The sequence below is a fragment of the Pundamilia nyererei genome, unplaced genomic scaffold (assembly GCF_000239375.1).
Source record: "Pundamilia nyererei isolate P.nyererei 1_Seehausen unplaced genomic scaffold, PunNye1.0 scaffold00001, whole genome shotgun sequence".
NCBI lineage: Eukaryota > Metazoa > Chordata > Actinopteri > Cichliformes > Cichlidae > Pundamilia > Pundamilia nyererei.
Window position 1 is genome coordinate 11,100,202 of NW_005187402.1, and position 13,326 is coordinate 11,113,527.

Genomic DNA, 13,326 nt, shown 5'->3' on the forward strand with positions numbered 1-13,326 from the left:
AAAGAAAGAAAGAAAGAAAGAAAGAAAGAAAGAAAGAAAGAAAGAAAGAAGTTTTTCTAGTTTTAACTAACTTAACTATCATGAAATGACTATCAATAAAATACAACAAATTTTGATGCTTATTATGAATGTCTGGGTGAAAACAGGCTGTTTTTGCCACATTACAAGTAATTGTGCGAGGCTAAGCTAACAGGCTGGTGCCTTCAGTTACAACTTTGAACAATATTGTTGAAGATCTTGAATCTATCTACACATCAGAACTCAGAATGACACATCTGACTGATTTGAATGCTCTCTCTCTGCAGATAAACACAGGGAGAGGGTGAGACAGAGACAGGCTGGACAGGCTGCTGGTGGGCCATATCCTGTCACACCCAGAGAGTCCTAAAAAGAAAACATTCTATCATATTTTAATATAATAAATTCTGATCTTATGCAACATAATATATATTTATCTTTTTGATATTTCAGACTTTTGAATGCTCACAAATTGAATAAATACTCTTTAATCTCTGTTTTTGAGTGCATGTGTGCATGTTTAATCAGTTAAAGTCACACTTTTCCACAATGTAGCGTTGCATTTCTGTTAGTTTGCTCAGTTTAAAAAAAAAGAACCTAGAAATGTTTTAATCCACACACAGGATTGGCATGCTCGCACTAATCCTGCTGAATGCTCCACTCACAGTGGCGCACACTGCTCAGCTTTACAGTGGCTTGCATGTAATGGATATATGGGAGTGTAATGCTGTCTACTCCTATACATGAGAGGGATGAATGTGGGATTTGAAGATTGACTTATGAACATAGTAATAGCGTTAGGTGCCTCGATTCAATGTCAGGATGCAATGATTTGAAGTTTAAGTGTTAAGCTCGGTCTTCATGCTGCCAGAGTGCCTGGCATTAGCAGTGTTTTGGGGGGGTTCCCCTCCCGGCCATATGGCAAAAACTTATTTATCCGCATGTATGAGTGGGTCAGGAAGGACTGTTTATTCAGTTTCCTTCTATAACAGGTGGCTAAGGGATAATCCAGGTAAAGCCACTGCAAAGTGGAGACAGAGGGATGGACAGAGGAAGGGGGAGGAGGGGGATGGGGTTGCCTTTGCATGGATGCCTAGGGCTAATTCTGGCCTCTTAATCCCAGTCCCATACGCCCTGCCTCTCTTCCTTCTTGTAACTCTACAGTTACATTGAGGAGCAGTTCATGTCCAGGTAGACATTACTATCACATAAACGCATCACGTAACCCACCCAGGTTTACTGAGAAGGAAGGGAAAAAGACAGAGGCTGCTGGTCCCTTTCCTGGATAGCTGGGTGACTGGATAGCTAACACACCTGTGTGTGAGCTTCACTGGAGAATGGAGCTGTAGCCCTCCAGCCACGCCACAGGAAACACACCAACATGGGAGAAGCTCAAAAGGTAGGTGACCTGATTTGGAGCAGCAAGACTTACAAACTCAAATGCTAACCTTATGAGTCTGCATAAAAAAGAGGTTTTACAAGTAGCTGTGACCTGAACAGTGGGCCATGAGACATAAAGTATTTTGCGGTTGTGTTGTGTGTCTTTGCAGCTCACAGACACGATGGATTATCTGAACTCCTTGTGTTAATACAGAACAGTAACTAAGATTTTACTCCTGAATCTCTTGAAATGGAATGGAATCTATTTATTGTACAGTTAACCAGAAATGCAAATGAAATGTTGAAAACTATGGTGCCTGTAGTCAACAATATGGCAGCCTTGCTGCACTGTCTGCAGTTGTGCAACCCTGCAGACTAATCACATTAATGTACAGCTATATGAATGGAGCTATTTTTTACACCAGTGCTTCTCTAAATAAAGCAACACAGTGATCCTCACAGGGTGTCTGTGGTAGCAATACAGTCTTTTCAAAAACTGAGGAACAAAAACAAGTAGGCCTCTGTGAGGGGAGCTTTGACCTCAAATCAGAAAGAGGTCAGTGGGATTTTGTTTTGAGAGGCTAAAGCTATTTTTGTCTATTCATGTAATTTTGTTTTTTGGATAGTAATAGTGTGATTAGTGTTGTTGTTTTTTATGAGAGAAACAATGCACCCAAGAAAAAAGGATGCATTGTACATAAGTATTTTCTGTTTGCCTCCAAGGGTTAGGGCTGGGACAAAATAATGTGACGGCTGCCATTTGGTTCCTGTTTTTCAGAAGGATTATGTAAAGACTACAGAGCTGAATTTTCACAAACTGCGTAAAAAAAAGAAGAAAAAGGAGAATAAGGAATAAGCCATTAGACTTTAGTCTGGATTACTTTCTTTTAAATTACAAAGCAGTTCATTGGCCCAGGCTAAAGATGCACTCTCAGATTGTGTTTAGTTCTCAATAACCTGACTGTATTAATTACTCACATTTACATACAAAGTTGGCTGGCTTTATGCTTTAATTTAATTATTATTCAGTTCTGAGGGAGTCGATGCTTGACAGTTTCTTTGCCTTATTGCTCTGCCTGCCCCTCCTGCCCCCATGCCTCTCCACAGGGCTTACTCTCTGTCATAGAGAAACTGAAGGGATCCACAGAGCAGGAGGTCAGGATAGTGCTTCTAGGATTGGACAACGCTGGCAAGACCACCCTGCTGAAAAGCCTCGCCTCTGAGGATGTGAACACTATCACGCCAACGCAGGTGAGAGGAAGTTATGTGTTCAAAAAGCAGTGTGCATCCGCTCTATAACATTAGAACACATGCTGATCATTGTGTTTTCATCTCCTTGTTTAAATCAATTCAATTTTAACATAAACAGTCAATGTTCATTATTATATGTATATCAAGTGAAAAAAGGTCCGTCTGTGAGCAGTTTTCCATCAATACTTTGTTAATAAGCAGTTTACCATTAAAGCTCTTCTGAGTACTAAATATAATGTAATAAATGTAATAAAATCTAATTAAAAATACAAAACATTGGAAGATGGTTTGTATTTTCATGATACTGTAGCCAAGCATCATAACAGGTGAGAGGATCGTGTCTAACCTTGCAATATCTGCTAAATCAGAGCACATTTGAAGTAATGAGACTCAGATGACCCTTGTTTTCCTGACCCACACAGTAAAATGCAATCATTGGCCTCACACCACACATGCTTTAACCAGATTTGTCAGATCACGCTGTTACACTGTTAAATAACCCTTCATCGCGAGATAAACTGTAGCCCGACATGACCTTGTTGATTTGCATGCTCTCCACACATTTTCTGAGAACATCCTGGTTGGCGTTATGACTGCTTCTCTCTCTCCTTTTCTCTTTTTTTTCTCTCATCTCCCTCTGATGTGTTTATCTAAGCTCTAATGTCGTTATCTAATGACCTTGTATTACTCTACCGAGACAAGCCAACACTGAGTTGATGTACTGCCAGGTCCGGTACTGGGCAAGTGTGAAAGCTCATCAGACACCAGGGAGGGAGGACGCAGTCCAGTATGGCAATAGTCGACACAAAGCTAAATCAGACGTGACACATGAACACATACACTTACCTTGATCCTTCGAGTCTTATCCTCAGATTTGCTCCTCGGATGGCCCTCGGGATAAAGTTGTTATACAACTTTGCCAACTGAAACAGAGGTGTTGTGTTATGAAGAGCAACCATATCCTTATAAACAACTGAGTGTAACCACTGATCAAGTACAGTGACACTTCATGAATTACCTTATCAGGTGGAAACAGCTTTTAAATTGAAGGCAGGGCAGTGACTCTAGGTGCTGTGTTTTTTCTTAAGGGCTTCAACATAAAGAGTGTTGCCTCACATGGGATGAAACTTAACGTTTGGGACATCGGAGGACAAAGAAAGATCAGGCCCTTCTGGAAAAAGTATCTGGAAAACACAGACTTGTTGGTGAGTAGGTCACTTTAAGCCATTTTAAATCAATAACACAGTAAAGTAGAGAAGTTTTATGTTATTTTAATATCTTTTTAACCCTCAGGACACTATCCCACATATAAGCAGAGATTAAACACTTCTTTAAGGATGTTTTGGACATGATGTGACCACATTCTTCTCTAGTATTTTTTAACAATAATTTCTTGCAGATAATAAAATGTAAACTTTCAGAAAATGTGGATGTGATAACACTGTAACATGTCTCTTCTTTTAGATTTATGTTATTGACAGTGCGGACAAGAAGCGTTTTGAAGAGACGGGGCTGGTGAGTGTCTAAACCCTTTTACTAACAGCCTTATTACTAACGGTAATGCTATTGTGCACAAAATAGAATCAAAAGTTGCACCTATGTGTGTATGTGCAGGAGCTGTCCGAGCTGACTGACGAGGAGAATTTGAAAGGCGTTCCGCTGCTCATCTTTGCCAATAAGCAGGATCTGGCCACAGCATCACCGGCCAGCGAGATCGCCGAGGGGCTCAACCTGCACACGTATCGGGACCGCGAGTGGCAGATTCAGGCCTGCTCTGCTGTTTCTGGCGAGGGAGTTCAGGTCAGACCTGACTTTGATTTATTGATTTCTCCCTCAGATGGAATCTAATTGGCAACAAATGCTGTGCATGTCCCTCCTTTATTCACTGGGCCCACAATCAATTGAAACAGAGACCCTGTTTCTTTCAGTGAAGTCTTTAACGTGATTAATTTGATGGTTTTGTGTTGTTTTCCATGCTTGGATCGTTTGGATCATTTTCTTTTGTCTTCATTTCTCCATTAGGATGGGATGGACTGGATTTGTAACAACATTGTGAATAAGAAGAAGTGAATCATCATCCCAAGCAAAACCGATCGGAGTGAAACAGTGCAGAGATCACATAAGGGAATTTTTAAAAATATATATGTTTCATGTAATATCTCCAGACTTCACTTATAACAGATTCAGCTCCCCTTACAGATTTAAAAAACAAGTTTGTTTTTACAATTTCTGACATTTTTATGCAAAATTAGCCAATATAAAGACACATTTTAGCCCCAGTAAGTCAATTAGGCATACATTGGTCATTCTTCCGTCCTTAAAAAATATATTTTTGTTCCCTCTTTTATCCTCGTCTCTTCAAACTGTGTGCTTTCTTGGGGGAAGGAAAAGCTGAGTGTGTAGTTATGTAGTGGTCTGTCAGTTACACAAACACCAGCTCAGTGTGAGTGTAATGTATGTGTCATGAGATTTTTAACAAATAAAACAATTAGTCATTTCTGCCATTGTGTTTCCTTGTTTTCAAATCAAATGTAGCCATCAGTAATCAGATTGTCCAAGCACGAATACATGCATGTACAGACAATAAAGGCAGCCGCATTTACGGGTCAGATAATAGCTGTCAGTGACAGAAACACACAAATGTGACTGTAAATCATCTCCTGAGTGACAAGAGGAACAATAACGAGCTGATCTGCCCCTGCTCAGCTGTCATCTTGCTTTTATTTCCACTCTACGATGACAAGCACTTACACCGTACAGTGAGTGAGGGGCTCATTGAAAAGCGAGAAGTTGGAGGGAAGAGGGTTTACAATTACACACTCACATTGCGTGGCAGAAGAAGATATCAAATCTTTGAGTCACAGCGGAACAACAGAGAGAAGGAAATTACACAGAGAGGGGTTGTCTACATTTTCAGCAGGGATTCTTTTTCTTCAGATGTTTTCTATGTTAATTCCAAGACTTTTGCATTAGCGTGCGACCTGTCTAGCTGCTCTAACGGTGGTGGTTGGTCATATGACACATCTCACATCCAGCTGTGAATGCACGGCGTTCAAGCAGAAATGCATATAGTCTCATCTACTATTCAAGTTCTGTCTTGAGATGTGTAAAAAAAAGGTACTTCCTGAATCAGTTAATCTGTCCTGGTACTCGAGCAGTTGCCCCTGTGGTCATTCTCCACATATTTGTCCTTTACGCTGACCTTGGTGTAAGCTAAGTCCTCTATTCAGCCATTTTGGCCCTGCTTTTGCTGCAGTTGGATTTAATGGATCTTTTGTTTCTATTGTTTGGAGCTGCAATTAGCCATCTGAAAGCACTCTAAAATCACATCAGCTGGCAGGCTTTACTCCATGTGTTCTGCTCTGCATTAAATTATGCAAATTAATATCCCCCACCCACCCCTTTTTTTTTGTTTTGTTTTTTTTAGTCTGACATTTTTGAGTAGTTCTGAAAAATTAAATGTATGTTTGTTTACTTGGATAAGTGTTAACAAAACGCTAGATGTTGGCTGATTAAGTGAGTCATCTCCATGGTGACTAATACTGGAGCAAGCCTTAAAACATTCAATGTCTTTTGAGGGAGCACAGCAGGGGTGTGTGGGACCAATTACAAGTTGTACTAAAGAACCTTATGGCAGTCTGAAAGGGACCAGACAGTGCAGGGGCTGGGAGGGCGTTGAGTTCTTTTCATGTACAGTCTTTGGTGGAGAAATGAGGTTTGCAATGGACTTTTCAGTGCTGCTTCTTTCGCCCACAGGTGGCAGCATTAGAGGGTCGGATCACTCTTGTGGCAGACTCTATTTGCACATAAGTGATCTGACACTCTCTAATTCCTCTGATTTTGTTTGCTGTTTGAAAGGTCAAGTGTGATTGAGCATATGCTTTTATTGCTTTCTGTAAATACAAAATAAATTATGTATTTCATTCAAGTTACTGGGCAACAATTTAGTGGCTTTACCTCTGGATTGTTTAAAATGTAAAAAATCTCCTAATTTCTATACAATAAAACGTGTTTTAATCTTAAAGAGACATGATGTCACTCTCATGCAAGTAGCCCCTTGGCAAGTGTTGCCATAGCAACCATCCCTGTTATCCCTGGTCCAGAAGCAGCTGCCGCTCTTCCTCGGTATAGCCCTTTCTCTCTCTCCCTTCCTTCATTTCTTTAATTTCCCCAAAGCTCGCCTTACCTCCTTTACCAAGGAAATCCTGAATCCCTCACAGAGACTGGACCACAACACTGCAACTACACACTGCAGGTAGGAATCAAAAAACGTTTTCTGTGTTTGGTTGTCTGTGTGAAAGTTCATTAACCTGCCAGTTTAAAAATACAGAACAGAAAGCTAATGTTTACATTTGAAAGGGTTAACAATTTACAAAATGTCATTACATTAATAGAGATTCAAAATAACTGTTTCTATTGCCAAATGTTGTCTTTTCAACAGGTTGGCTTATCACTGCATACTGTATGCTTATCTTGCTTTTAAACTCCACTTGGATTCATTTTACGCTAGTTAAAATGTTTTGTTGTTTGTTTGTTTGTTAGTTGGTTTGTTTAAGGCCACAACAAAACCTTCCAAAACCCACTGACGGAACATATCCATCATGCCAGAAGACGCCTACCTGTCTTCCATGAAGCCGCCCTTCCCAACACTCACTGCCCATCCCAGGTTTGACGCGAGCCCGACAGCTTTCAGCCTCCTGACCACCACAGCACTTCTGCCACGTGAGCGCTTTCACATAGAAGGATCCACCTTCCTGATTGTGGTCATTTTTTGCGTGGTCTTTGTCCTGCTCCTTTCAGCCTTTTTCTACGCCTTCTGCTTCCATTGCTCCATCGGTACGTCGCTTAAAGACTCGCATGCAGATAACGGATGCAGCCTAGATCATGAGGACGCCACATATAAGTGCAGCTCATCTGATAACCAGTCAGTAGGGAATGTTGTCTGACTGTGATGCCAGACCAAGATAATTGTCATGTGGTTGTGATTTAGCTTTCTTGGGAATTTCCTGCAGTAGCAGTGCAATGAAAGCATAATTCCAAAACAGTATTGTTAGTAGGATTCCTCCTAAGCTCACATAAGTTTAGGTAAGACGAATCCAAATACACTTAAATGTCATAGATCCATAGCTATTGTGTCCAATAAAAATCTGTTGAATATATGTATAATATATGTGCACATGAGTCTGAATGCCACTGAATCACAAGAAAAACAATAATAAATGCATTGGCACCCAGCCCAGCAGCCATCGTGCTTTATTTTCACTGAGGTGACAGGTGATTTTATTGTGCCACTGCTGTGTGTTTCTAACAAATGAAAGAGAGAAAGGAGAAGGGACAGGGTGGGGGGAGAGAGGTTGTTTAAAGGGTGAATCAAGACATCACATTTGGATGCAGCAAAAACAAGGAGTGCAGGAAATTACTGAGCTTGTGTCTGGCTGGAAGACACAAGCTTACAGAGCTTTAGTGGCTGAAACTGAGACTTGTCTGTTCAGTCGTGAAGCAAATCAACACTAATAACAAAATCAATTTGTGCACTTTTGGAGCTTAATGAATTATTTCCATATTGGAAATTCAACACCACATGAGGTCACTAGTAATTCTGAGCATTACAGCTTATATACAGACATCAACACAAGATGATCTTCATTATCTGTCATTTATAGGCTAATATTCAGCATTCTGAATTCTACGTGACTGCATTTTAGCTTCGATTGCATTACTATCTTATGATTCATGATAAAGAGCACATGGCACTTTTGGAGCAGCGGGAACCACAGTGTCGTCTCTGTCCTCTGACCCACGCGAGTCCCAATCAAGGTGAGAGTCCTGGAGACCATCATTATAGTAAGACTGGAGAAGGAAGACATCATTTAATCATCCTAAAAACAAAACAGCAAGGTTGACTCAACTGTGTATATATGAAAAGCAAAAGAAAAAAATATTTTTATTTAATTCAGCAATTTAAAAATTCCTGCACCACAGTTTTTCTCTCAACTCATGAACAGTTATCTCCTCCATCCTGCTTTCCTTCAACGAGTCCCCAGAAAATGGCCTGAAATCTCCATTTTCATACGATGAGAGCGAACATACTTGACATCATCCTTGTCTTCCCCTGGTACCAGTGGGAAAACCTGAGCGCAGAGACAGAAAGAGCCTCGAGGAATCAGAAATAATGACTGTGGCAATAAAGCAAATGAGAGTGCGCACCATTCAAGCGTGTCTCAGCCGAACCTTTACCGGTCCCTGCTCATCCCCTGTGGCCTCAGGGTCCAATATGGTGGCCTTGCTGATGGCTTTACTGATGGTCCTTGTCTCAAACTGAGGACACGCTGCCTGAGCATTACAATGCTTGTCCAGTTTGCCTTTCAGCCACTATGTTTCTATTTCAACATTGCCTTGTAAATGTACAAAGGGAAGAAAAAAGAAGAGAAATTTGATGGTTTTTGTTGTTTTTTGGGGGGGTTTTCTACCATAAATGTACCTAACATACAAACTTATATTCAAAGACAGAGATTCACAGGCACAATTTCTGCTTTGGAACTGAAATGGCAGCTGCCAGATTCTTAGTTCCCTGATGAAAAATGAATTGCTGTTGCTTTCTTGAGATTGGTGTGTGTAATCAGGTGCCTCAGAAACCTCTGGGAGTCACTTTGCCGGTATTATCGCTGAATGTACAGCCTCAAAGTCGGGCTCACTGATAAAGCAGTAAATCAAGAAGCAAACTGCAATTACCAGCTGTGAATACTGAGTGTGCTGACTCCCCAGAGCCAAAACATTGTCAGTTATTATTATTTCATGTGTTTCTGAGGTTCATAAATGTTTATCCTTTCTGTTTGCTGGTAGGCATCCATTAACACAAATGAAACCCTCAGTCTTTGGGTCTCATAAGGCCCGTCCACAATATCCAGGCATGCACGTTCAACTTTTCTAAACATTCAGACTATTTAATACTGTTACGTCGTTGCCTCATCCTCTGTTTTTTGAGACCTGTGTTCTTATTTCTGTCCTTTGCTACTTTAAAAAATTTCTTGAGGTAAATTGTACTGAATTGATTTAAACTATGATGCGTATTTGTTCCACAGCAATAAATAATTGATTACATGTTTCTGTAATGGCTCGTTATGCGCAACAAATGAAGTAGGTGTCGTTGCTATGGGGAGAGTTTCGATCGCTGACCTTGATGCTAACGATGCCCCTCCTTTCAGACATGAGGTGGCTTCCTTTCAGGTGCTTCACTGAATGTGCAGCTCCTGATTGACAGAGTCATCAGTCCCCAGAAAATCCCCCAAATTACCAACAATAACTAAATAAAGACATTCTGACTATACATACATACTGAGCAAGGAACATTTCCACACTGACGAGTTGTGGGACTGGTACAGTCTAAACCTGATTTGTGTATTTTTTTCAGTTATTATTATGGTAAATGGCCTGCATTTGTATAGCGCTTTTCTAGTCCATAGGACCCCAAAGCGCTTCACACTACATTCAGTCATTCACCCATACATTCACACACTGGCGATAGCAAGCTACATCGTAGCCACAGCTGCCCTGGGGCGCACTGACAGAGGCGAGGCTGCCGGACACAGGCGCCACCGGGCCCTCTGACCACCACCAGTAGGCACAGACTTTTATTTTTGTGGATCTTTTTTTTTTTTCGCAAGAGTTGGCTAGCAACAATCCACCATGACTGAGACACCTGCAGTGATGAATAGCTTATAGCCAATGACCCATTTCCAGTTGCTTGTCATACATTCATTAAAGCATTCTTTAGAAAGCTGTGCGGTGTATGTAAGAGGGATTCTATCGCCTCTCCCTTAATTTTCCAATAATATTTCCTTTAACTACCCTAAGCTTCCTAAAATTAATAAATAAATATGTCTACTACCATAATTAATATTACAGAATTTCTTTATTTTAAGTTAGCACAACTTGTATTAAATTGTATTTGATTGTTGCGAGTTTACGCAGCTTCTACCCACCAAGAAAAAATGGTATGTTTTTGCTGTTAGATTGGTCTTTGAGGTGATCTATGGAGTGCATCATGTCTAAGGCCATGTCACAGCAACTACCGTGTCTGCATCTCCACTGTACTCAACCTGCATAATAAAGGACAAGTGTTCTTACCCAAACACACTTGGGCATAAAGTGCTTTACAATAAGAAAGAAAAAAGTTAAAGATGTGTTGTGTCACACTGAGCGTGTCAAATAGGGTGTACATGGTGTTGAGCATGGAGACCACCTGCCTCAGTGTGATGTGGCTGCAAATGTGAGTAAATCCCTGCATCACTGAAGAGGAAGGTCACATCACGGAAAACCTGGGAGAAAAGACACAAAGTGTCTGGGAACTCTTCACAATATAAACAGCTCAGTTTATGCTTTAGTAAATGCTAGATTGGAGATGTAATGAAAAAAAATGTGACTTTTTTAAGTGCTTCATACATGCGTGTGAGTTAGAGTAAGTGCACAGAGCACACATGTCTCGGGGCCTTCTTCACTCCCTAGCGCAGCCACAGCAAATCATGCTGTTATGACAGCTACCCTCAGTACTCCCCTCTTCATTATAGATGGACCATTTTCTTTCATCTCAATTTCTTTTAGAGTTAATTAGAGCCAATTAAAGGCAAGTATTTAAGGGCAGCGTCTGTATCCTAATATTGATGAGGCAAACTGAGTCCGCTGAAGACATTATAAAATTTATCAAAGTTATGCTGGTAATATATATTCACTTGCCTTTTTCTGTGGAAGAAGAAGAAACATTTCTTTGACATGGAGCCACATTTTTCACCAGAACATTTGTAAACGAATGACCTTTTATTACCTTCAAGGTTTCTTTCCCAGCATGTTGTACAAAGACAGTACCACCTGTGTGCAATAATAGTTAGCTTAGCTTGGTACAGACAGTAGAAAAACAGCATTTTCTAACAGCCAAAGTGTTCACAGCTAGCTCTCCTTTCTGCATCATCCTGTAAAGAAGGTCTTCAGTCTTCTTCATCTCATAGTCCAGCAACTTCACGCTCTCCTCCAACTTACTCGACTGCTTTTGCTCCTGGTTTTCCCCAGTGAGAAGAAAGAGAGAAAAAGTATTAGTTTGTGCAAAAGGTTGGTAAACTGGTTCTGCTAGACTGAAAGCTGGGCTTTAGAGCAACTTTGCATAATACAGGTTGACAAGCGAGCCGATCACTCATACAGCTGCACTTTAGCACCAAGTACCTGTATGAGAGCTCTCTTTAGCTCCTCTCACTGTTGTTGCGTTCCCTCCAGCACCAGGTCTCTGCTCGAGTCGTGCAGCCTCAGGTCACTGATGTACAAGCCGGTCTTAAACATCACATTGAGGCTGTCCAACCTCCACATGCAGTGAAAGACAGTGGAGGTGGAAAAATACATTAATTAACAATGATAGTGGTAGTTATGTGTAATAAAATCAAATTATACTATCATTACTTATAAAATTGTAGGATATAAAAACTGTGATCATGGGATGCATTATTATTTTTATTTTTTTCAGTTTCCTGCAACATTAATAATGTAAGCAGTGTGGTGTGGCATTTGATATTTCACTAGCTTTGTCAATACAGGGATAAGGGCATTTTGCTTGGAAAACAAAATGTTTTAGAAGAGGAGGGGGGTGTTTTTGTAATGTACTCAGTGGAAAACACTCTCAATTGCAAATGGGTTCCCATTAGGCTCACAAGAGCTGCACTGTCTGATTACAAGCTAATTAGCAGCTCATTTCATGCATGGTAAGTGCTGTTAGAATGGGCCTCTGATTTGATTCACTGCCCAGGCTTTTATTTCTCACTCGTAATTCACTTTAGCTCTTGCTGCTTTTTAGAATGTTTTACTTTTCAACTGCAGCCTTTTAATAAAGTTCTCTTTCTGTGTGTGTGTAGGTGTGTGTGTGTGTGTGTGTGTGTGTGTGTAGGTGTGTGTGCATGTTTGTGTCTTTGGGGGTGATCGTGAGGCTTTATAAAGGGGTTCCCAGGAAGATGATGGACTCCCACTCTGGCATGTATCTCATTTGTCCTTTTAGTTTGAGGCAGCAGCTCCCATCACTCCAGCTCTCCATTGCATTAGCACTGTTACCGCCTAAAAGAGGGGCAATCAAACGGCGAGAAGGCAAACATTCAGAGAGGTGTTTTAGGTTAGATTTTAACTGTAGATACTCAGCAGTACATTTCAGCGGGGGATAATGGTTTGCACACTGTGATAACAATGTCATCTTAATGGACTTAGCATTTTTTAAAAGAGTAGTTTGACATTTGGGGAAGTAGTTTTATTCATTTTCTTGATGGCAGTTTGATGAAAACAGATAATACCCTCATATCTGTGTGTTCAGAGTGAAGCTGGATACAACAGCTTGGCATAGGAAGCGCTAACTGAGAGAAAGCTTGCCTGACTCACTCTCAGCTTTTGTTCTGGGCTGCCTTTGGACTTCAGAAACTTTCTACTGGCTCCAGTTTCATGTTGAAAAGAAAAGAAAGAGGTATTGAAAATATATATAAATATTTTGAAGAACCCAACGAGTCTCGCCATACATTTTTGCGAATAACAGAGAGGACTTGACCTTTATAATCATCTCCGATGAAAGACTGGTAGGCCATGATCTCCACATGTACGTCAGCAGAGCAGCTGACATTTTCATAGTCAGAATCTGCAGATAAACAAGCTGAAGCA

The 13,326-nt window shown here is 40.7% G+C and overlaps 1 protein-coding gene across 1 annotated transcript; it reads left to right on the forward strand.

The window, feature by feature from the left end:
• The first annotated feature begins 1,132 nt into the window (after positions 1 to 1,132).
• On the forward strand, positions 1,133 to 5,148 carry arl3l1 (ADP ribosylation factor like GTPase 3, like 1). The gene is made up of 6 exons (XM_005719856.1): positions 1,133 to 1,417; positions 2,506 to 2,649; positions 3,738 to 3,854; positions 4,114 to 4,164; positions 4,264 to 4,449; positions 4,672 to 5,148. The coding sequence occupies exons 1-6, from the start codon at positions 1,400 to 1,402 to the stop codon at positions 4,717 to 4,719; spliced, it is 564 nt and encodes a 187-aa protein (XP_005719913.1). The 5' UTR covers positions 1,133 to 1,399; the 3' UTR covers positions 4,720 to 5,148.
• Positions 5,149 to 13,326: the final 8,178 nt, after the last annotated feature.